Source organism: Sylvia atricapilla, chromosome 2 (genome assembly GCF_009819655.1).
Source record: "Sylvia atricapilla isolate bSylAtr1 chromosome 2, bSylAtr1.pri, whole genome shotgun sequence".
Classification (NCBI taxonomy): Eukaryota; Metazoa; Chordata; class Aves; order Passeriformes; family Sylviidae; genus Sylvia; species Sylvia atricapilla.
Window position 1 is genome coordinate 55,039,859 of NC_089141.1, and position 25,502 is coordinate 55,065,360.

The 25,502-nt window shown below is 41.5% G+C and overlaps 1 protein-coding gene across 1 annotated transcript; it reads right to left on the reverse strand.

Moving 5' to 3' along the window:
• Positions 1-1,527: 1,527 nt before the first annotated feature.
• Positions 1,528-24,729, reverse strand: TNFSF11 (TNF superfamily member 11). Its single transcript, XM_066313332.1, is given in 6 exon segments — positions 1,528-3,819; positions 3,822-3,866; positions 9,029-9,127; positions 9,210-9,255; positions 15,726-15,893; positions 24,242-24,729. Coding segments are annotated over 6 exon segments (945 nt in total). The 5' UTR covers positions 24,455-24,729; the 3' UTR covers positions 1,528-3,445.
• Between the last annotated feature and the right edge of the window lie 773 nt (positions 24,730-25,502).

Consider the following 25,502-nt stretch of genomic DNA (forward strand, 5'->3'; position numbering starts at 1 on the left):
TGGTAAGAATATACAGATGTTTACATGCACACAAATATCCTGAATTGCAAGTGAACTATTTCCAAGTAAGATTTTTTTAACTTCAATTTTCAGCAAATAATCACTCCCTATCCACAGACCAAAATTATCTTTTGAATATTATAAATAACAGTCACAGGTACTTTTCTTTGCCTAGAGCACACACCCCTTCTTCTCAAGGTAACCCTCTCCATTAATTGATTAGTCTGCTCTTTTCATTAATTGTATTCTGATGAAGCAATCAAATAAATGAAACAGACACAAAGGAACAGAGACTTCTGGGAGAAGACTTGGTTTTAGGGAGGTCAGTGGTAGTGTAGGCAGGTTTCATCATCTTGGAATACGTGCCCAGGTTGCCTCAAATGACACCACTGAAGCTTTTCAATCTGTGGCTGCTCTGATATAAAAAGCAAAGTCAAACTGTACCTGGACCTCTGCATGGAGCTTCCTGCTTCCTTTCAGATGCATAAAGGCTAAGAAGGGACTAAGGTATGAGAGGCAGAATAACAAGATCTCTTATTTGATTTCTATTTTGTAGAAGGCAGAGTAAGGGCTCGGCTTCTAATTGTTGCTCTCACAATGAGTAGACTATAAAGGTCCATGAGGACGTTATCACAACCCTCCCACCTAGTTCATCACACAACTGGACAACTTGCAGCCAGAAGATGCTAAGGAAGAAAAAACCACAAAAACCACCCTAACCCTCAAACCATTTAGGCTTCAAAGTTGTTGCACAAGGGAAATTTAAAGCCTCCTATTGTGAAATGTAAATGTTTACAGCCCTTCTATTGAGAACATGCATGCTAAGCTGAGCCTCAGGAGCTCTCTTCTCAGCTTTGGTGGCTTAGGATGCACAACCAACCAACAAATCCATGCTCAGGGGTTCAATACATGCTACAGGCCCTGTGACCTTCTCTAGAACACACTCACAGTCCACAGCCACTGTGATTCAGATGACCTTTAATGCTGGTGGCTCCCCTCCTTCATATCACACCATCTGTGGGCATCTGCTAAGGTCAGCTACTAAGTCTAACTTTACTTTCAATCACTTGAACCCCATCTCTGATTCCTCAGAGGGTAGCTGAAACCCCTAGGACAGACACAGAATAGACATTTTTCTCCCAGGCCTGCTACCTTTATAGCAGTAAAAATGATTGTGACCTGTAGCTCCTGAAAATAAGAAAACCAAGAGCCCTAGATTCCTCAGTCATTTCTGGGTTTGAACTGACAACTGATGTGAAACATAAATGGGAAGTCCTCGTTTTCAGCTGAATTTCTGACATCTGAAGATCTAACCTGACTTGAAAGTCATGTTCTTCTTCAGTCATGATCTGAAGCCAAATCAAAACTCCATTAAATTCATTGTAATTTCCTCAAAGTAGTTGATTTACACCTCAGTTTTCTTTAATGAGTTATACTATACCCAGCCTGCACATTCTGAAATCCGAATAAAATTATCAAAGCTACACAAGATATATGGGTACACATGAAAATAAAGAAATCACAAAGTTGCTTTTTTTCTTAGAAATATATTTTGTATGAAAACAATATTAACATCAAAAAGAAATGTATATTATACAGTATAAAATAATTGCTTGGATTCAGCTCAGTTCCTTTAACAAAAAAAAAATTTAAAAGCCTGAGGATTTGATAAAGCCCCAATTCCTACAGATTTGATTCCTACTGCAATAAATAGTGGGCTTTCCCCACATCATCCATAGAGCATAAAAACACTTCAAACCTCCCTCAACCCCTTACCCAGCAAGCTGCTGTCCCCTGTCCAGATGTGCTCTAAATATCACCTCCCTGGCCCCTGTACCCACCCTCAGATTCCATCCACCCACTTCTCTTGGCCAAGCACTACACAAGCTACAACTCACGCTGCAGGAGTCTCCCCAGTTAATCTCTCGGCTAAAATGAACAGTGGCCAGCCACTGACAAATAATGTATAAATGGCTGAGTTGTTCTCAGCTGTCTGTCCTCATAAAACCTGCAAGAATATCTCTTAACTCTGCCATTCATCTGCCAAAGCTGGCAGAAGGGTGCAGAGTTTTAAAAGCTACAGTGGGAGACAAGAACAGGCAATGCAACAAGCTCCACTTTTTCAGGAAACTAAGCTAAAAAAGTTACTGCTCAATTGCAGAATTTAACACTGGCAAATTTTGTTGTTGGAAAATATGCCTGCTCAGCACCTATAAATACCCCTAAAACATATCTGGGGCTCACTATGTTTTGGGTTTTTTTTTATTTCATTTTTACATAATACCAGTTTAATTGCCCTCCAGGTTTGAAAGGCACCCAGTGACCAGCATTCTGGTGTAATTACTCATGGCATTGGTGTGATTTCGCCTCCCTTAATACTGACAATTTTAAAAGAAATCTATTAAGTTAAGAAGAACAGAGATATATATTACATTTGCTAATTGCAAACAACCTCTTATAGCTGCATTTTTTCCCATTGGGATTAAAAAGTGCACCAGTTTAACATGTCTGTACATAAAAACAGTTTTAAAACATTAAATATACAAACAGCAAGGCATCTTAAATATTTTGTATCAAATACTATAGGACAATATAATTTACACTTTTTTTTTTTACACAAAACATTACACCTGAAATATAACTTTAGATATTACAGAATATAAAAATACATACTTTTTGTTTAAAAAATGTCTTTGCAGGTTCTGGCACAATGTAATACTTAAAGGCACACCATAGTTTGGCAATCTATATTTGCAATTAACTGTGCAACAATAATAACATGACCTGTAATTAACTTTTTAGAACTGAAAGGTGAGATGATCTCCCTTCTTCCTGGAATGGCCCTTTTAATCAGGTAAAAGTTAAGTTGAAGTGTTTAGCTGTTCTCCAACACACTTCTGCTATGGTCTGAGCTCTCCAGCCCTAATCCAGCAAAGCAGAATCAGCCCCAATTCAACATGTGAAAAGCCACATCAAATGCAATGGGATTAGTCACACTTTCGTAATCTTTGCTGTCTCAGGGTCAGAACGCTCAACCCCAAGCAAAATGGAGCCCTAAGTGCAAGCTGGGAGCCAAGTTCTGTCCTGCCCTACGTTTGCACCAAAACAAGCAAGGGTAATCAGGGCAGAACTTGGAAAGAGAAGCTCAATAACATTAATTGAGCTATTTCAACTATACCAATGCAAAAGGCACAATGACTCTAGTGAGGACAGTGGAGACAACTGAAGTAAAACTGCTTTAACACTAAATCAGGAGAACATTTGCCCTCATTTTGCCCTTCCATGTATTTGCAGGACTCTCGCTGGAGTCCACATGGGACAAAACCGTGTCTTTAGCGATATATGGCTTATACAGATGTAATTGGGTTGCAGAAGATTTTCAGTTCTTCAAGTTGTTTTTGGACAACTAAAAACTCAAACGATTTTCAGCACACTAAAGAAAGGTTCAATCTAAATCTCTAACTTTAAATGCTCCAAAATAAGTTGCTTCTTGCGAAGAATCCAGTAGCAATGGGTTTGATACCTGTATACTTATCATTTCACCAGATTTTAATTTAAAAAACCCCCCTACATTTACAGAATAAAAATGAAATTCTGAATTCCCGGACCAGTATTTGGTGCTTCCTCCCTTCATCAACACATCAAAGCGCCTTATTTTAAGGTTTGTCTTAATCACATACACCATCAACTGAAGTCCTCTTTTAGTCAAGTTTCCTGAAGTTTCATGATGTCTAAAACAAATATTGGCATAAAGGTAGTAAAATCCATCTTGATTAACAATTAGTTTTCCATCATGGAATGTCATATTTGATAAGTTGCCTGGCCTTTGTCATGATGCCAGGACGTGAGGTTCACTTTGCGAGTTCCTGGAGATAAAAAAAAAAAAAAAAAAGGATTATTTATAAATATTTGACAAATCCCAACATTTAGAAAGCAACCTCTACATTTTTAGAATCAATAGCAGCTAGAGTTCGATAGGTCAAAGTGAATATGAAACAATTATGATAGAAATTCCTAAGAAATTTCCTCTTTTCATCACACACTCCCACATTCTGCTTAGTATTATAAATTGTGCCCTCCCAACACAACACCTGCTGGACTGTGGTACGAAACAGTTGCTTGGCCTGTAGTTTGATTATGCTAAGCAACCATGCAACAAGCTCTGCACAGACATTGCATTCCACCTAAAACCTTATTCAAGTTACAAACAGTTGAGAGTAACTTGAAAAACTTGTTATTGGTTAAAACATGTAAATGTTGACAAGGAATAACTAAATGGCTAGGGGAAAAAAGCTGAACTGACAATTCCCAAGAGAGAAACTTTCCATATTTTATGTTTGCATGACTGTAATGGTAGAAGGGTAAACATTTTCATTTGACAACACCAAAAATGGGGGAAAACCAGTACAATAGTGCATCTTTAGTACTACACACTAAACTGCCTAGACTTTACGCAGCACTTCAAGTATTTATGACATAAACTTCCTGATCGGCACAAGCCACTAACCTTCTATTATTCGGGGTAATACCCAGGGCATAACACAACAAATGGGAGGTGGCCAACTTGTCCTTCTAACCACTAGTAATTTTCAGCACACAAGACTGACTCCACTTGCTCCCTCCCACAGCAGTGGGCTCACCAGAGGACTTCACATCTCAGCATCTAAATGCCTGCCTGAAATACTCAGTACCTTCTTCTCCCAACATCAAACCAAAACAGTCCATCCTTAGCAAACTTTCCACAGCACACAGCAGGGCACAGTGCTCTCTCCTCCAAGCATGTACAGAGGCATGTCCCAGGACCCTGCAAGGTCTGTGCAGAAAGGGAGGGGAAGCAGGAACAGGGGAATTTGAGAGAGATGAGTCTTCCCTAACTGCCAAGGACAAACAACTTCTCCATGTGAGAGGAATACTTTAACAGCAGCCCACAACAAAAGCCTTCTAGTGTTCATCCACAAAGACTTAAGCAAAAGCACTGTCAAAGTGATCACAAGTAGCTGCACCCCTATGGGTCTAGTGCAGCCAGGCAGAAATTAAGAAAGCAAAACCAGACAGAGAAGTCATCTTCTCTGTAGTGCCTCAAAAACCCTCATCTGAAATCCATTAGTTAACTGGAAGAGACACCAAGATCTTAAGTCTCTTAGGCTGCAATTATTCACCCTGCGAAATACGCTGAGTTAGAAGTACCAGAGTGCACCTCTGAAGCACCAGGAATAGCTGAAGAAGTTGTAGAATTTTGTGTGCACAGCATTAAGTTGGGAGAAATCCTGCACCATGGAGACTGGGCTAACCTCAGGATGAGGAGGACAAGCAAGAAGTCACTGCCTGGGCTGAGGAGAGGCACATTAGATACAGGACAGGAATGCACACCTATGATGGAACAGAAAGGCATGCTGTGATTGCCCAGTGACACGCTGGGTAGTTGCTAGGCAGATTTTATTTACCTGACAAGTCAACCTTTTAAGTTGCCAGTCAAGCTGCAATTTTGAAGAAATCCTTAGTGAGAAGGTTTTCTGCTGAAGAACGTAAAAGAGAGTAAATGAATGCCACAGTCACTTGTAATTGAGAGAGGGGCTCTGGATGAGTTTTGATTACACTATTTGGATGTTCAGGGGAACAGGCCAAGAGATGATGGGAGATGACCCTCTCTGTTTTGAGCCAAGGTTTTGTACAGATAACTTCTGGAAGTCCCTTCCAAGCTAGATTAGAATGCTACGATTGTGTGTGCTGAGGCAGACAGGCATTTTTGCCACAATTCAAAGCTCCAGAAGAGGTGTGCCACAGGCAGCAGCACAGCACAAGGATGTTCTGGTAGGAGTTATGCCATGCAACCTGTAATGGACAGAGCAAGCAAGTTCTCAGCACTTCTGGTGGTAACACACCCAAATTTGGAGACATCAAAACAATCAGTACTCTGAAACACAGGAACTGCAGGAAACTGGAGCATGTAAGTGCCAGATCTGTTGTCCATGAATGTCATGTGTCAGAAACTCTGACACAAAACCCAAGCCATGAGATGGTCAAAAGTGCTGCAATACAGTATCTTCTGTGAAACAGTTTACTTTGGAACCATGAAAAAAGCAACACAAGGTTAGTCCTGTTGACAGAGAAGGAAGTGGCTGGGGGATAATGAGCAAAATAATTGCCTTCCAGACAGGACAAAAAGCATTATTTAAGAATTCAAGATAATGCATGCTCTTTCTCAAAACTGAAGATTAAAAAAACACTGTCTTGGTTTTTTGTGAGTTTGAACCAAGACTAACACAAATGAGTTAAATAAAATTAATTAGCAAGAAGGAAGATGATGTGAGGGGAACAGAGGAGAAAGGAGCCCTGTTTTGATAATTTGTTTGTATCCCAGTAGCTTTCAGGTATAAATAAAGCCTGAAAAAAGGACCAAAGTACTGTTTGCTCTGAAAAGTCTTTTGGAAGCAAAGGGCAGCCAAGTTGAACCTGCAGCTGCAAATAGCACAGAATACTACAGCATTTCCTTAGACAGCTAAAGATATCAATTCACACCCCAAATTATATATTTAAAATTTATATTTATTTCTGTTTGTGATTTTCCCCTTTAAACTGTGACTAATTTCTGTAATCAGTTTACAAACCAAAATTCACTGTTTTTATTTAAAACCTGGGTAGCATTTATAGTGAACTCTGGTAAAAACCAAACAGCAAGGATCCAGCTCTAACCTAAGGCAGCAAACTTAAAAAATACACACAGCAAGCCAAACCACTACAGCTTCTGCGCCAAATGGTGGGTGAGGACACCAAGATCTGGGAAGGGTTATTTTCCCCCCTCCCTTGCACTATCCCCCCAGCTGAAAAAGTCCACTTGGGACCTGACATTATTGTGAACCAGGTCAAAGCAAAATGTTCTCTCACAGACACTGCTCAGTGCCTGTTCATGAAGGGTGTTCAGCAGAAAACTGCTTAAAATCCTGTTAGATAGTGATGAAGACTTTTTTTTTATTTTCTGGCACTGTTTATTCTGGATGAGTGTGATGAACAGAAAAGAACCTTAAAATACTAAGAACAGATCTGTCCACTCAGGGATGGTAGGAAAAGATTCAGATGGATTTCAGACATGCAGGGTGAAGAATCAAGGGAAGAAAATAGCAATTGCCATTTGCAGTCAGAGAAAACAAGATGGGAGAGGAAAAACTCCTGGTGACCCCTCAGGCAAATTTTTCTTTATTTATGCCTGTCACTAATCTCTGTACTACCCAGCCAAGTGGGGTACTGCCTCATGCCAGTGAGCATGATATTAAACTGCCTCACAGCCAGCAGGTTCAGGTTCCTGCTATCCCTAAGGATGCAGCCCCTCACTGCTGCAATGCTCACAAGGGCTGCAAAAGCTGTGCTCATGGATTAACTCCTGGAAATGCTCTTTCAAAAGAGGCAAAAGCCAGATCAGGAGGGAATATATGCATATCTTATCACATTGGTAAGGAGTTGATCTGCAGAAAAAAAAAACCCCAGTGTCTCTCTGGCTATTAAAAAAAAAAAAACAACCCAGTGTCCCTCTGGCTATTACCCATAGATGTGCTGTGCCACACCCCTGAAGGTTAATGCAGCAATGCACAACTGTAAAAATTATCAGCTGCTGTAAATTACAGTTGTAAAATTACAGTTTACAACAAAATACCCAGGAAAGCAGCAAATAAATTCCACACAGAAAAAGGTGGATTTCACAGACTGTGACACTGACACACACTGCACTTCTGCAGATAAGTGATCTGTTTCTATGACTAACAAATTAATCGAAACCTTCCAAAGATATGCTGATATTCCAAAATGCTAAGGCAAGTTTTCTGATACTGAATCCTCTACTATTGACCTATTGTAAAAGTAGGTCAAAGCCAAAATCTGACTAAAATAGAAGCTTGTCAGGAAGCATTTGAGCTAACAAGAAAGCTTGTGGAAGTTCTGCCATCTGACAAGCTGTTTATGCTCCATGCTATAAAGCTCTAGATTGTGGCAATGCCAATGCACTTTAAAGAGTCCTATCCCTCCAGGCAAGAAGTCGTACAGAAGTGCTTTGTCTTTAAATAGAGCAAGAGCAAGGTATTACTATGCAAGCTGCTAAAATCTCAGATTTCAAGTCTCAACACACCAATTCCCCTTTGGTTGGGTTATATAAAACAGAAAAGCAATGTGCACAGCTCAATTAACAATGAGTTCAGCCCTGCAGAATGTATAAACCTTCAGAGAAAGAAGACAGCGGTGATCAATACACCCCTTCTTAAGATCCTCTACCTAATAGCTTCACAAAAAAACTCTGGTTTACTTCTACCACACCAACTGTTGAGAGTACAGCATTGAAAATACAGCGAAAAATCTCAACTGACAGTGCCCCAGGGCGAAAACTAAAACTGTTCTAACATTTTAAAATTTTAGGAATGAATCTGTTCCTCTGGAAAGTGTTCCAAGGCAGACTCATGTCTTGTTCTCTGATATTGTACTAGCGAGGATACTCCGAAAGCCATCTGAATACTTGTGTGTAGAAAATAAGAGCTCTGGCAAGATAAAAGAACACCATCCTCTTACCACAGGGGAAGATAAAAGCCACACAAACAATTTTTTCCCCCACTGAGTAGCTCGGGCAATGTTTGTGCAGGTACCCACTTGTATGTATGCATGCATCCTCATGGCTGGTGTCCAGCAGGAGTCAAAGACTCCTGATGGGCCCTACAGGCCAAAGGAAAATGGGAAATTTCAGAGGAGAGTGTTCAATGTAGATCTTGCTGCCTCTCCTGAAGACAGCACAAAGGGGCAGGCCATGCCCCACAAGAGGCTGATCACGAAATGTGGCAATTTGAAATGGAGGCCATTCAGCACAAGACTGATACAAACGGGAGCCATCCTCCTTTTAGCACTTCCCCTCCTGCCTCTGAAATCCTTTAATGCATCCTATTTATCCTCACTATCAAAAGCCATTTCTGAAGTCTCAGTCTGTTGCTGTTTTACTTAACCATCTTCATACACTTCACAGTATTGGAAGTATTCACTTAAAAATTGAACTTACCAGATGGAATATTCTTATCATCAATAATGAGATGGGCAAATGGCTGCTTCTCAGGTTTGTTCCTCCTGTACAGCTCAAGTCCTAATGCCTCCATTGCAGCTAGAGATAAAAGAATTGCATTATCCCAAAAAGACAAGTTTAGTGGAACTAAAATATTTCTTATTCATAAACCAATACCTACCTTTTTCTGGTCTTGGTGGCGCTCTTCCCATAGCACGCTGGACTTCCTAAAATGAGAAGGAGATTTTGCTTTGATGTTTTCTTGGTTTTATAACAATGTTTAGTTTGCACACTTACAATACTCTGTGCATGTATCTGGGGACACTGCTCCACCTGCAGCACATTCAGATGTCTGGGATTTGTATCATGTAAATATGATAATATATATAACAGGAACACACAATCAAATTACTTCTACTAATCTGGTAATTCTACTAAAGGTGAATAGAAATGATACTATGTATGATCACTGCATTATTTACTGAAGTAGTAGTGACAGCACATTTAAACCTTTTGTGTTTACTGTCCTTGGAATATGTCTCTAAATATAATAGAACAATGATTGATAAGAAAACAATGGAATTTATGAACTGATTTAATTATTTGGAGTCTAAAGGCAAAGAAAGAGGCATTTTGATACAGGAATTAGTGTGTAATCACTGTAACAACTAAGGACAGCTAACCTGAATTTTGTTAGTGATGAAGTGAACAAAAACCTCCACACCTCACACTTGGCCACCAACAGGGAAAGCTACAAGGTTTTACAATCAAGGCTTACTTCTAACAAGGTATGCAGGAAGGTTTAAGATACTTAAACTGAAGGTTTAAGTATCATCTCCACTGGACCAAAGGGACTGGGTACCAGACCTGGAAAGTACGTAATTCTTCAAAGCTGCAGATAAATTTTAGCATTAATGAAAACTATGCTACCCAAACCCAAGAATAGCACAAAATGCAGGCATCAGGCACCACAAAAAGCTTTTCTTTTAATCACTCATACCTGTACTCCCCTTGAGAAAAAGATACAAATAGCAGACTTCAAGAATCTAAAGACCCTGTTCTTGTTACAAGCCTAGCTCAACCCTCAGTTCTGTCTTCCTTTTCCCCATAACTCTCCCATCTATTTTCTAAAAAAACAGGGGTAATATGTTTGTTATTCTGAATAACCCGTACCATGGAGCTTTCAAGAAGATGTTTAGTAAAAGGAAACATTTTGCTGAAGACAGCAAGTCATGTCCCTTTTGAAACCTAAGAGTGGTGGCCCTTGGTTTCATCTTTATGCCATGCACACTGCTGTTTGCCTGATTCAATCCATGTATACAAAATACATCTCAGATTTGGCCAGATCAGCAAAGTCCCACTGTGCTCTCAATCACTGGGGTGTTTCAGAACTTGAAATCCTGCTCTGAAAACACCTGAAGTCCTGCTTTTATGTCGTTTTGCAACCGCAGTGAAATATGTGAAATATGCCTTGGCTGGTGCATTTATTACTCTCACTTTCCCCTTTCAGTAGGTGCTTAAATGCTAAACCAAAATGAAAAGCCACAGCAGTATGGAAGTTGTAGTATGACTATCAAAACACAGTACTTCAGCTGAGATATGCTGATTTCATAGATAAGAATCATGAAGATGCTTTTTGCTGTAAAGACAAGAAGAAAAGCAGAAGAATCACAACTTCAAAAGCAGCAAAACTCACATTCAGTTCCCGCATTTACATTCACTTTGCTTCTCTGATCTTCCTACTTCAATGTCAGTTCTAGGAACATGAAAATTTAGTTCAATTCTAGGAGCTGCATGTCAGCAGCAGCCACTAGCCACACTTGTGTAGGAAATAGGAAGATGGCAAGAGAATGCAAGTACTAGGTACTGTGAAAAACAGCAAAAGCCTCTGAAAACAACAGGATGTAAGGCAAGAAGAGCCTGGGAGATGGACCACACTCTCAGAGATTACTGCAGCATACCTATCCCAACTCTTTTTCTCTTGAAGGAGAGACATGTTTGTTTTCTTGCCTCCTTACTGGAAACTTCTCAGACATGGAGTTTGCTTTAAGACCCTTTCCTCTGGGAGGATGTGATAACATCCTTGCCTGGAAAGCCTACTGAGCAGATCCAAAAAGAACCATGTACATTTCAATCTCCTACTATCTAGATTTGGTACTTTAAAAAAGATAAAATATCCCATGGTTGATAATTGCTGTGCCCTTGAAAGCCCTGAAGTGGTTGACTGCTATTCTACTTTGAACTTACATTTTTCTTAGGGTCATTCAGTTCTGCTTCTGCACATTTCCAAACGTGCTCTTGCTTAAGCAGCTGAATACCTCACTTCCTGAGACCCAAGCAGCCTGACTCAGCTCTGCTTCCACACAGAATGGCTCTGGTCCTCATGAGATCAGCCTGATCTGCTCTCCTTGTAGCTGGTGGTGGTGCTGTTCATCTGCAGCTTCTGCACTCAGTAAGCAGGACAGCTACCCAGGAAGACTTGGCTCCACAACTCTCCTTGTCTGGAGTCTGTGACTAGCTCAGCTGGTTAGATCATGGCACTAATAACACCAGGGCTGAGGGGTTGAGAAAATGTTTCGCTGACTCTTCTGTGAGCTTATGACTAGCTCAGAAGTGGCTAGACTGTGGCCAGAAAACAAAATCCTCCAGCAGTTCTCTAAGCTCTGGGCTAGTGTCAAGTTCTTTACCTGATTCTGACCAGCCTCATGAAAGGTTGTAATTCTTTCTGTAATGCTGCCCCAGCTTCCAAAACAAAGATGAAACACATTAACTAGTCCCTAGAAAACAGATCCAACAGCTGTAGGATCCCTCATAAAGAACAAGCAGTTAAACACTTCTTGATTCTCTGTTTTTTTACTTGGTGTTCATACAGTTCCAAGGTGCTGATACACAACTTACCTTAGAAAAGCATTTAACTATGTATTTGCTTCTGACCCTGAAGGACATTTTTCAGTGGGTGTTTGAAGGTAGCCTCTTAATGGGATTATAAAAGCCCCTCGTATTCTTACTGCATGCAAGGAATTAAGAGCTGTGATTTCTCAAATCACTGAAGTATCAATTGTGCTTTTTAGCTCCTGAATGTTCTTAGGTGTTTCATACTTAGTCACAATGTAGAGACTCATTAAGGAGGCCAAAATAGCTCAAGAGAACCCATGACTAAGACACTGCTATAACGGCATGAAAACTGCTGACAAAACATTACCAGCAACTTCTTTTAAGACTGCCATCCACTGGACCATGTGTGATACCAGGCTGTTCAGTTATTTTTAGCAGAATTGTACACAAAAATCACCCCACTCTTAATCTTATGACAAGCTGCACTTGTACACCTTTGTCATTTGCTCACTGCCCACCAAGTCAACTGTGCTGGCCTGCTTCCCACATTCCAACCTCCTCCATACACTCACTGTTTAAACAACAGACAAGGAGATAGGCACAAAAATGAAAAATATGTTTTCCCCGCATTAAAAAAAAAATAAATAAATAAATTAAGAGGCCGCTAAGAAGCTCCACAATTTTCTCATTTTAAAGCTAAAAACCATGTTTTAAGTGCCTAGAAAGTTGGGAACTGCTCTCTACCTCATTCACAGCAGGTTGCAAAAATAACTGTTGCTCTTGAAGTTATGTCCAATGCTGAGGATGCAGAGACAAGGCTACACCTGAAGACATGACATTTGTGAAAGGTTTCTAGTCTCCTTTAGCTTTTATCTAAATATCTCAGTATCTACTTTGAGCAGCTCTAATAGCCTTTTGAGACCAATGAGAACTCCTGGACTTACTGCTCCAGATGTGGTCTTAAAGCGTCTTTATGCACTTTATTCTTTTACTACCAAGTGCTTTAAGTACAGCTGATATCAGGAAGAAGTATCTTATTCTCTTGCCGGAAATTCAGCAATTTGAAGAATGCTAATCAGGAAGGAAGTGAAATAGAAAGTACACGAACCTATATTCATCAGACTGTGGTTTAGAGACTAGCAATAAAATCTCTATCCAAATGAATAGTCTACTGCTTGCAGGAAAAAAAAAAAAAAAAAAAAGACATGTAAAATTGTAGAATGGAAAGCTACAAAATTGTAGGTGAAATTTTAACAACTTACAGCAATCACTTGTGAAACCTTTACTTGGTCCATAACTATGTGCTCTTTAAATGTCTGCTAAGTATATAGATGTCCTTATAAATGCTGCCCTAGGGGTCTAGCAAAGCACTCTGCTGCCATGTGGGAGAACAGCTTAGGCCTGAACTCCACAAGCAGCTAGAAGCTGGGAGCATTGCCAAGCAAAGTTACTTATGGATTGACCCAAGATATGTTTGTAGTCCTTTCTGCTTCAGGCTCATAACAGACTTCATAACGACTGTGGTTAGAGCATCTGGACTGCCAAAAGCTTTTTAGGGTTATATGGAAAAAAATTAAGCAAACAGACTGGCTAGGAAAGTATATTATTTGTCTGCTTGAAAGTTTATGTCCAATATTGAAAATATGCTCTCTACTTAGTAAGCTGCTCCTTAAGCAGAATTTTTATCACAGAACATGTTAAGGAATCAATCATTAGATTCTGATTAAAATAAAAAGCTTTATTATTTTTCAGGAGACAAGTACTTCCCGACTGGACCTTGCAGCCCTACTACACTGGTTTTCATATGAGCACTTTCATTTTCAACATCAATCCCTGCTTTACATTTCAGCTCTCTGTCTACAGGTGTGCAAAGAAAACCGATGAGAACTGGCACAGGAAGCTGTAACCATAAACCTGAGCAAAAGAAATTTGCCTATTTTCATTTCCTGAACAGCTTGAATTGCAGAAGACAATATATTGAAAAACGAAAAAAACATTAATGGCATTTTGAAGTGTTCCATTTTAATAACTTAGCATGCTGCCAGTTCAAATAAAGATATTGGTTTTTAAACATACATAATTTAGATTCTTTAGATTCTCCTTAAGGAAAGTGAAAAAAACACATTCAACAGGAAACCTCCTTTAAGTCCCATTAGCTGCATCCACACACAAAGGAGTGGCCAACGGCAAGTAAGCTACAGCTGCATCTCTACTCCGCAGGGTGACGGAAAGGCAGAATTTACACATGACGATCAAGTATAATTCTGCCTTAACACTATTACTTTCACTTCTCTGATGTATCGAAAAGATGTAAAAAGCCTCAGCTCACCACCTTTGTATCTAGTTTTTTTCCTCTGTCATTGATACAAGATGACAAAGCACCCAGACTACTGGTGCAGCTGCTTAATAAACTCCACTGCATTCAAAGGAAAATCAGAGTCTAATTACTTTGGCAAGGGAAATTTTATTGTTCTCAAACTAATGGTCATCAGCCAAAAAAGTTATCCCTACTCACTACTTATCCTGGCCACGGACATTGCAGCATTTAACCTCCATCCAGACTGGCAGGATATAAAGCCTCAGCTAAAGCCAGTGCCTTTGTTGAGCAACCAGCAGCAAAATGACCAGAACACAGGGGCCCCCCATTGACTTACTGTAACAAGCTCCTTACTCTGTCACAAGTGAATGAGCAGCTCAGCACACAGCACACATGTGGGTGCAGGGTGAGAGGCTCTATAAAATGCAGGAGGAAAGAACTACAGACCTAACTAATCCTACAGACATAACCCTTTGTTTCCCCCTTAAGCTCTTGCAGGATGTGGCAAGCAAAAGGGACAAGACATGAACTCCTATGCCTCTCTGTGTTTTGTTCACAAAAAGATGTCACTCGAGTTCTCTGTTAAAAGCAAACATCACACTAGCACAATTCAAATGCTGTAAATTTAACTCAAGTACAGTTCATGCTAAAGCACATGTGAGTTCAGCTCAAATCTAATGTAGTATCCTTAATGAAAAACTGCCAGTCCTAGGCAGATGTGAGGCAGTAAAGCTGTAATGGGCCTGATTAACCAAGAAAACCAAATACCATAGCAGACATCCATCTGTTACATAGCCCATAATTAGCACTAAACACTATCATGAACACAAGAAGATCAAAGGCAGTAACTGGGGATTGTGGCATATTTCCAGCTTGCCTAGGTTTCTTCATTAGGGCTGACTTCTTTTGTCATTTGTGTTTGGGAACAAGCTGTCATTCTCAGCTCCTGGGCAAGGACCACCCAGCTATGATGCTAAAAAAGCAGGTCTACTGCCTGTGTAGAACACAGAACTGGCAAAGTGAGCAAAACCAAAGCAGGAACTGATGCTCATTTTGAACTTCAGACTGAGTAAGAAACAAGAGCAAATGCTATCTCCTTTTCCTTCAGGCAATATTTTGCTTGCTGATGATCTTGTCTTAAGAGAATCTTGTCTAGAAGATTCCTTTGAGAAGAATGTAGAACTGACACTTGTTATGAGCATCCAAAGCGTTGGAAAACCTATACAAATATTAGCAAAAATTACTACTGCTCACACCCATCTAAATGTCGGAATGGCTAATCACCTAACTTCAACCAGTTTTCTTAGTACAACTTCAAATCTTCCTTTCTTAAAAAGAAAGCAAATAAAATGTGCTTGAATACAGAATTGGTTAGCCACTACCAGATTCATCAGCAAATACAATACAATTCTGGATTAAACTTCAGGTGCTATTCAAACACCAGGAACTAATTTATAGAACTTGTCTCTGAATACAGATTTAGAAAACTTGTTTTAATTTCAACAGGACCATGAAATAAACAAACACATTGTCTGTGCCACTTACCCTCTGCACAGCCCTTTGGAGAGCCTGTTTCACACTTCTACAGGATTCAGGCATTAACTTGGCTTCTTGACTTTCAAAGGAGGCATCATGCAAATCTGTACTTTCTTGGTGTCCAAAAAGTGTTCTGACACAGTGTGCATGTTCTTTTGAAATTCTAGTAGGGTCCATCTGGAACAAAAACATAAGCACAACCACAGTTCTAAGTGTTACAGACACTTTTCAAACATCTGAAAGTTTGGGCCTTGGCTAAGTTTGTTATCTAAATTCTCATCATAAACAGTGTAGAGAGAAAAAGTTCCCAACATCAGGTTTATTTCATTGAACAAACATGTGAAATAGGAGAATGAATTATCTTCTGGTACTGCCTATTTCATTAGCTTAGACTAGATATGCGACTTTCGAAAGTTAAAGGTAAATCCCATTCTTATGGTAAAGTCAATAATTTTGAATTCCATATTTCAACCACTCAGGGCAACATCACAGTTATTTTATCAGGAAACATACACAGTTATGCTACCTCAAAAGCTATTGTTTGTAAGCTGACACATGAATGTCAAGTACAGAAACTTGGGGAAAGTACGTATGTGTGTATATAGCACATCATTTTCAAGAGGAAAAACAGAAGTTATCTCTGAAACCATTTCATCACTGAAATCTTATCACTGAAGCTGTCAGTCAGCTATCACTGAAACTGTGATATGTATGGATGTGCTTATTGTGGACAGAGTTTGCTTACTTTACAGAGGCTGATACAGAGCTGTGTTTTGGATTTGTGACCAACACAGTGCTGGCAACACAGGGATGTGTTTCTTACCGCTGAGCAGGGCTGACACTGAGTCAGGGTCCTTTCTCTGTCTCACCCCACTCCATCAGAGAGGGCTGGGGGTGCAACAGGAGCTGGGAGGAGACACAGCCTGGACAGCTGACCAGAACTGGCCAAAGGGATATCCCAGACCATATCTGCATCATGCTCAGCATATAAAGCTGGGGGAAAAAGGAGGAAAGGGGAGACATTTGGAATTATGGCATTTGTCCTCCCAAGTCACTTTATGTAGGGTGGAGTCCTGCTGTCCTAGGGACAGCTGAACATCTGCCTTCATATTCTGCTTCATTTGTGCATGCAGATTTTTCTTTACCTTTTAAACTTTCTTTATCTCAAGCCACAAGTTCTCACTTTTACTCTTCCAATTCTCTCCATAATCCCATCAGGGAGTGAGCAGCTGTCTGAGATTTAGTTGCCAGCTGGGATTAAGCCATGACAGTGGCAAGAGATACTGCTGTGCGAAACAGTCACCAAGACAGCAAAAGTCAAAGACTAAAAGATGATTAAACTGCACCACAAGACACTTCTGCATTATTGGACAAGGAATGGTAAGTTTAGAGTATCTGCAAGACGTTTTTAGCAATCAGTCTTTGAGACTGAATCAAGTATATTTTTAAATCCTGCATCCTATCACTCAGATAAACTGGAAAATAATCCAAGGATTAGGATTGTACCTTGATGGAATTTTATTGCACAGAACCTATTTAAGCCATTTCACCTTTTTTTTCTTTTTTTTCACATACTCCAAACCCTTTACACTGAAGACATTAATAACTATCTTTTGTAGATGGCCTAAGACTCTTAGAAATTGTTCTCAACTTGCATTTAGTCTGCTTTCACTTCAGGCTTAAAGAAGGGTTTATGCATCCAAACTCTTGTCTGGGTTCTCTAATTGTAGCAGCTAGCCTATTAAAGAACATTTACTTCTGTCTTTCTTTAGTTGGAAGAAACTTTTACCTGAGAATTACAAAAGATTATCTGTAATTGCAAAGCAGGAATACCAAGACATTATGGACAGTGCCTAATGTTCAGGTTCCTTTTACACAGAGCTGAACAAAACAGCATGTCAAAAGGAAGTATTTCACAGTACAAAACAGCTGGAGTGAATCAAATATATCATTTGTTCACAGGAACATAAACTTCCTAACCCCCAAGAGAAGAAAGTAGTTAACTTAAAATCATAAGATTAGGATTATAGAGCTGAATTAAAGTCTACACCACCCAGGCAGCCACCCAATGGTAACACAGAGCAGAGAGTCATTTGTTGCACAGACAGCAGTACCAAATGCTGCCTCCTCCATCATCATCCTTCTGCTCAGGTCTCCAGATAGAAAGCTCTTTGCCCGATTCATTCAGACCAGCATCAGATCCTGTAGCCTGGTTTAGCTATCTCAGTCATCCCTGCAGATTTGGAATGAAACGAGTCCTAGAAGGCGCACCCGAAGATCATAAGATGCCACAGCTTTGACAGAGGGTTAGTGATAAGTTACAGAGTGGCTTGGAGGCAGCAACATCTTCCTGTAATGACCTGACACAGCTGAATTCCAAAGAAAATCTGTGTATAGCCATTGCAGCTCTATGAATTAAATGCTAAAAACCTACACTAATGCCTTCTGAAGTGAGCCAGCGCAGCACAGCCTCATTAACTGCATAAGGAGATCTGAACCAACACCCCTCTGCTCTCACCCCCTTCACCATGGAATTTAATTCCTGGATTTCAGTCTCCTCTTCTAAATCAGTTATAAGGGAGGAATTCTTGCCGACCTAATTTCCTTTAGGATTAGTTCCCCAAAACCAAGTCACTCCAGATAACAGCATCAGAGTCAGTATAAGGATAGGCATAAGAACAAAATATCAGGAAGGCAGCTCTAGCTTTAATTGACTATAAAACTGCACTCTTAAGACATCTCTCATGTTATGTTCCACCTGTATTCAGAACTCAGAAAATCAACTGTAAATTAAAATAATAACAATGAAAAAAGAAGCACAGAATGTTTACCAACAGCTGCTAAAAGGCCATTAATGCAAAATGACGTGGGTTGGAAGGTACCTTTGGACATCTCTAGTCCAGCCCTCTGCTTGAAGCAGGGCCAACTTGTAACTTAGGTCAGGTGAGTTAAGGTCTTTTTGTGACAAGCTTTGGGGAATGTCCATCAATGAAGACTTTCAGCTTCTCTGGGCAAACTGTCCTGAAACTTCACTACTTCTACTGTGTAAAAAAAAACTTGGGTTTTATATCCAGCTACAGCTCCCCTTGCTGCAATTTATGACTGTGCCTCTTGTTTTTGCTGCACGCAACTGAAGAGCCTGAAGTCTTTAGGTAGCTAAAAACAGGATTAGCTTCCCTTACCTTAGTCTGTTCTTAGTCAAATCCAGTTCTCCATTCTTTTATACATTTTGATTCCTACCTGTCACAGTGGTTTTCTGCTGGACACCTTCCAGTCTGCTGACACTTCTGGCACTAAGGGACCCAAAATAAGACCCATTATTTCAAATGTAGCCTCTCATGCTGGGATTGTTAGAGACCTGATGGAACTGATGTCTCTAACAGGATCTGGATATCCGAGTCTTCTCCTCTCTACACAAATCACAGGATAGAACATAGAAAGCTACAGGAAATAACTGCCAATAAATACTAATTTTTATCACTAATTCTAATCGACAGAGACTACTAAAAATCCAGTTTTGGATTAATTAAAACACATCTTCTGAATAACAAGCAAGAAAACTAGGTTTTACAACAAAGATGACAAAATTTGTACAGGCCTGAGTGTCCAGCATGACAAATCATGCCAGCATAAACTCACTGCTATCAGCAATCATTCAAATGTGTCACACAATACTATATCACAGCAGTAACAGCAGCCTGCACAGAACCACTTGCTCAGATTACAGTTTATCTGCTCAAGGCTTAAGACAGCAAACCAGCATCTCTGCACCTACAGGTAAAAGACTGAAGACTTAATGGAAACACTGCAGCTGATAGTTTCAGCAGCTTGGAGCTGTGCAGCCCACCCTGACAAAACCTGCAAGTCTCCAGAGTTACTTTTTGATAAGGGGAAACTGATTTTGGGACTGGCTAACCCACCTGTTGCCCTCACCTTTTTCAAAGAATACCTTTAAGAACAGTCTTCACCACACTGAACTATGAAAATCAGCTCACTTGCCTGAAGAGGCATTCTCAGAAATCCTGCACCTCACATCTTCACAAAGAACAAGCACTGAACTGCCATGGCTGTAAACAAGTACTACCAAGCACTGAGATCAAAACTGTGGGGAAGCAGTGATACACAGAAAAACTTCCAAGGACATGTTTTGAGAAGAACTTCTAAAGAACAAGAAAATGATGATGAAATACCAGAAGCAGCTTGCTAGCTTACAGGGCAGGGCATCTTCAGCAGAAAGCCCTAAAGATTTAGTATCTGGAAGAAACACCAAGATGCAAACAAAAATAAAGGAGAAAGCTCTATAAAGTGCAAAGTAACCTAAATGCCCTAGAGGGATTAAACTAAAGAGAGGAGTGTATAACTTATTTTTTTATATCTGTTTTGCTTGACCTTGCAATCAGATCAGACTGCTCAGTGCCCCCTGGTTTTCAGCATCTCTCATCATTCTAGTTGTGTTTCTGGACTCTATTCACCCATTTCAGGGCAGCCAAAACGAACTCCAGCATCATGGGTAAGACTAAATTAATTTACAGAATTAAGAACCAATTTTCTGATGTAAAAAAGACTCGGTTTGGTTTTAAAAGACACAATACATTCTACCCACCTTTACTATTAAATTTTGCATCAATTACGCACTGAAACAATATTGCATTAAATACTTACTCGTTACAATACATGTTTAACATCTACACTTGTATTTATTTTCAAACTTAAACCACTTTTCAGACTATCAAATATCACTCTGCACTCCTTTTCCCCTGCCAAATGCACAGCAGGCAGATGTGTGGGAGTCAGATGCAATGAAGCCAGGAGCCTGGAAATCATGAGGTGAGTTCTCCTTCTCCTTCTTAAACACCAAGAAGGGATTCTTCCAGGCTTCTGAAACATGCTAATGATCTTTAAAATCTAAAAGATCTCTAAAAATAGCAAGCTGTTTTTTCTGTTAGCCACAATGCTCACAAAACTTCAGATGAAGTCTGAAAGGTAATCATTTAAAAACATACCACAACGAAAATCAGAGTTCCACATAAGCATGAAATGACAATAAAAAATGAGCTTCCAAGTCACCATTTACCCAAATGTGAACTCTTCAATCCGGTAGAATACTCAAGATTTGTACAGACTTCTTTTAATGGGAAAAATGCACACTCTTTGAGGTCTAGCTTAAACAGTGGGCATAAGACACCCAGCCACTACATTTCAATTTGAGCACTTTCAATTTGCTTCACTGCCCTCCAGCTCAGCGTTAGATCAGATTCCTACTCTTTTGAGATCTAAGTGCAGTAAGGAAATGGGCCAAAAAGAAAAGATTAAAAGCTAAGCTTTTGGAGACTATACCTCAACATTTGTCAATCAAAGTTAAAGAAAATACTTCTCTCACTTTGTGCTGTGTATGAGTCTCTATTGAGTGATGACCACCAGCTGTTCTGAGTACTTGAACTAAATTTTCACAGCATTTTTACAGATAAGAGAAAATATTCCTCAAAATATAGGCAAAACAAATGCTTAAGTACCAATACATTTTTTTATTGCTTAATTTCTTAGATTCAGTACACTGCACAGGATGGACCAAAAAGCAAGGATAAAACATGCTAGTGTCTTTACATTTCAGTACCCTATTTTGAGAATACTGGTAAAATTCAAACTTATTGGTTTTTTTCTTTCTTTTCTGACATACTAGCTCATTGTCTCACTTGCAAGGCACTGCATTATTTCTTGGCCACAAACATGTGTTTACTCGTGAAAACTTAGTGTCAGTCTTAGTTATGTGTCTTGTGAAATTCCAAATGCCCAAGCCACAAAATAAACAAAATTAAGGAAAAACCAAAACCTCAACTATTGTCTCAGCTTATAGTGTGTCATGATCCAGCCCAAATGATTTTATGCGAATACAGACAAAATGTGAGTGGTAAAACTGAGTCAGAGTTTACTCAGACTCTCAGATAAGATTTAAAGAGCTTCTAAGATATAATTTCTTAATATCAGCCTATACAGTCAAATCCTTCTTATTCACATTTGCTTAATTTACCAAGCAAACAATTCAAATCTTTTCATGCACAGCTTCTACAAGTAATACTTTATTATTTTAACAAAATTAATTAAAAATAATTTAGTTCTGTTATTAAAGTACAAACTTAGCTGAAATTTACACTGTAAAGGCCAAACTGAAGTAGCTTAATATAATCAAATTTCATAGAAATCTTTTCAAAAGAAAGAGGTCTGATTATGACCCATTTAAATCAAATAAATCTCTAAGAGCGTGAAATAAGAATTAACTGCTGCAGGACCTACTATGTTTTTCCATCTATCTTATTTTACAATTAGAAGCAGACAAAAAATATGAATCATCATATCATCACTGTAAGAACTACCACTTCTTATAGTGAATTATGTACTTAGTTCAAGAGTATACTTATTATTCTATTTTCCATTGATTACATTTTTTTCATTAAAATTCTTCTAGGCAATGACTTCAGCCAAGCCTACATTGAGTTATACCACCTCTTCCAGATGTGAATTTCCTTTTGGAAATTCAAATTTACAAAAGACTTCATTCAATAGCATTACTCCAAATCTACAGGAACAAGAAACTAGTATGAGAATTAAGCTGTCAAATCCAGTTACACCTGAACCACGCTATTTTTTTAAATCAAGGAAGCAGAAGAAAAATAGCCATTATAGTTCTTTTCACCCTTTGTTAGGCCCACGTGAACCCCTGACATGTACCTATCAGAAAGAGTCTCTAATAAGGGGGTATACTTTTATTAGTTGCTTTGATTGCAACAGCTCTCAGGCTCCCTAATGAATGTATAGCTGTGCATCCCTGAGCTATGTTTTGACAAGAATGTCTTTTCAGGTTCATGAACATCTGGAGTGAAAAACATTCCCCTGTCACAAGTTGAAGCAGGCATTCATTTATTTTACTGTCAAGCAAACAAGTAGCTTTAAGCTACTTTACAATGAGTCCCAGAAATTAGATGTCACTCTTCTGAAACATACAAGTTATGATTAACTAAGTGCTGTATTGACGCTACATTTTATTTGGAGACAAACGGAAAACACAAAGACATTGTCAGTAAGAAAACACGAAATAGTCCGTAAAATAAATTATCAGCAGTGCTACTGTATATTTGACAGCCATTCATTTGATTAAGTGGGTATACACTTGTGCAACACCTGTTTTCAGAGTGCACTTTCTTAAGAAATCCAGCCTGCTACCTCAAGATCAAGTGCCTCTACCTAGAAAGTAAACCAAAAGAAACAAGTTTCCAGTCTCTGTCGACTTCAAACGAAAAGTACACACAACAGAAGTACCACTTTCATGACGGCAGTCAGACCCACATTAACAGAACTAACTAGCATCCGCCAATAAAGCCCAGCAGACATCTAACACCTAGCCCTGAGAACCACGTAGCTGGCAGCTCCCCACTTCCTCCGAGAGGGCTCAGCCCCGCCGGGTAAGAGATAGAGCAGCGAGGGAATCCAGGCAGCCGAGCCATTTCCAAGAAGCAGGCTCCTCTTCTCTCTGAAAGCCCAACCGCTCGTCGCCTTATCTGCCCCCGCAGCGACCCCTCCCCGCGCTCCTCCGGGCACGCACCGCCGCCTCTCCCGAGCCAGCCCGCACACTGGAGGCCTGGCAGGTGAGGGGAGCCTCTCGCCCAGAAATCCCCAGAATCCCAAAGAAAACTCCTGAGCTGCGGCAGGCACCTCGGGCCGATGCCCACGAGCACACAGGCCCCGCTCCTCTGCGGTGCCCCTGCGCAGCCGGAGTGACAAACCATCGCCAGTGGTGCTGCATTATGACCTTTTCTGTCCTTAAAGCTATTTTCTCCTGCTCGTGAAACATTCATGGCACCCAGAGACCTCAGCCATGTCACAGAATCACAATTATAGGGAGTTGGAAGGGACTCCCAAGGATCATCGAGTCCAACTCTTGACTCCTCACAGACTATCTCCAAAAATCTCGCCATATGCCTGAGATTATTGTCCAAACGCTTCTAGAACTCTGTCAGGCTTGGTGCTGCGACCGCTTCCCTAGGAAACCTGCTTCCAACCATTCTCTGGGAGAAGAACCTTTTTCTAATAGCCAATGTCAGACTTCTCCACAGTGGAAAACTGAAAGATGGTCATTAAAAACCAAAGCCCTGCAAGACTTCAGGTGAAGGATCAGGACTAACCCGTTTCCCGAGTCCGGGAGCCCCTCCCGCCCAAGCCCGCCGCGAAGCCCTGTATCCCAACCAGCACCCGATGCCCGGGGCGCCACCTGGAACCCCCCGTACTGAGCAGCTCCAGGAACAGGGGTCAGCACAAGCTGGGCAGGGCACTGCGAGCCCACTGGCCCGACCCCCTCTCAGAACTGGATCAACTTCAGAGACAGAGAAGTGTGTTCTAAAACTTTCTAGTTGGTTCTTTTTTTTTTAATTAATCGCCTCGATGGCACCTACAGGAGGGCCTCCCCCTCTTCCGCAGGGTGCGAGGCGGCCGCACTTGCCACAGCGGGAAACGCCCGCGCCAGTCCCGCTTACCTGAGCTCGGAAGTAGAGGAAGAGGGCGACGCTGCAGACCACCTGTCCCAGCCCCAGGAGGACGAGGGCGGCCAGGAGGGAGCGGGATGCGGGCGGCGGGTGCGCGGGCGGCGGGGGCGGCGGCGGCGCCGGGGCGCTCTCGTGGGCGGCGCCGCTGCCCAGCTCCTCGGAGCCGCGCAAGTACTTGGTGTAGTCTCGGCTGGCGCGACGCATCGCAGCTCCGCTCCGCTCCGACGGCTGCACACGCGGCTCCCCCGACCTCCCTAGCGCCGGCAAACAACCCCGCCGCTCCGGCCGGGCACTTCTTATAAACGGGGCGGCCAATCAGCCCCGGGCGGAGCGCCCCTGCCGCCCTCCTCCTCCTCCTCCTGCCTCCCGCCCGCCGCCACCGCCACACACATCACCGCCGCCCCCTCCTCGCCTCGCCTCCCCGAGCACAGACCGGCCCCCGCCGGCCCGGGCCGGGTCGGGCCCGCCCCTGCCCCCGGTGCCCCGTTCCCCGCCGCCGGGCAGGTCGCCTGGGGCTGGCGGTCGGCGCTGCTCCGCCCCGCGCAGCGGAGCGCTGCTCCTCCGCGCCGCCGGGGCGAGCAGTGCGCGGGCAGCCGTGCCTCCGCCGCCTCCTGCCCCATCCTCACCCTTGCCCCACTCGGGTTTGTGGTCTGCCCCGGCGGCCCCGTCAGCCGAGGCTTCCCTGAGCCCCTGGTTGTATCCGCAGCCGCTTTCCCCTAAGTTCCCGGTATCTGAAGTCAGCGTGCACCTCGGGTGCACATCCCCTGGCCCCTTTGGTGGGTCCAAGGGCCTGTCAACCCCTCCCTGTCTCACTCGCTCCTCACTCATGCCAGGCTAAAATGAGCACAAATGCCTTTGACTTGCACTGTCCAAAGATGCAGCGCCGTTCACAATCGTGTTAAGGGAATGGGTTAAAGACATGACAGAGGGGTGCTGATACCTGGCTGCCAGTGAAACCAGCTCAGAGCCTCCTCATCTCCTGCACGCAGCCAGCCTGCTACATACACATTTCTGAACCCTTGGTTGGGAACATCTTCTGGTGCTGTCCATGTCTCAGCTTACATTCAATATTGAAACCTCTTCTTCATAAAGCTATACTACAGTCTGTAGGCATTTTCTTTCTCATGGTCCTCTCAATGTCCTGTTTAGGCCAGATAAAAAAGTGAGTTGAAGTCCAGCTGAGGCTCTGTGGAACTGGGGAGAATGACACAGATCCATCTTGGTCATCTTGTCTGTAGAAAAAACCCTGTAT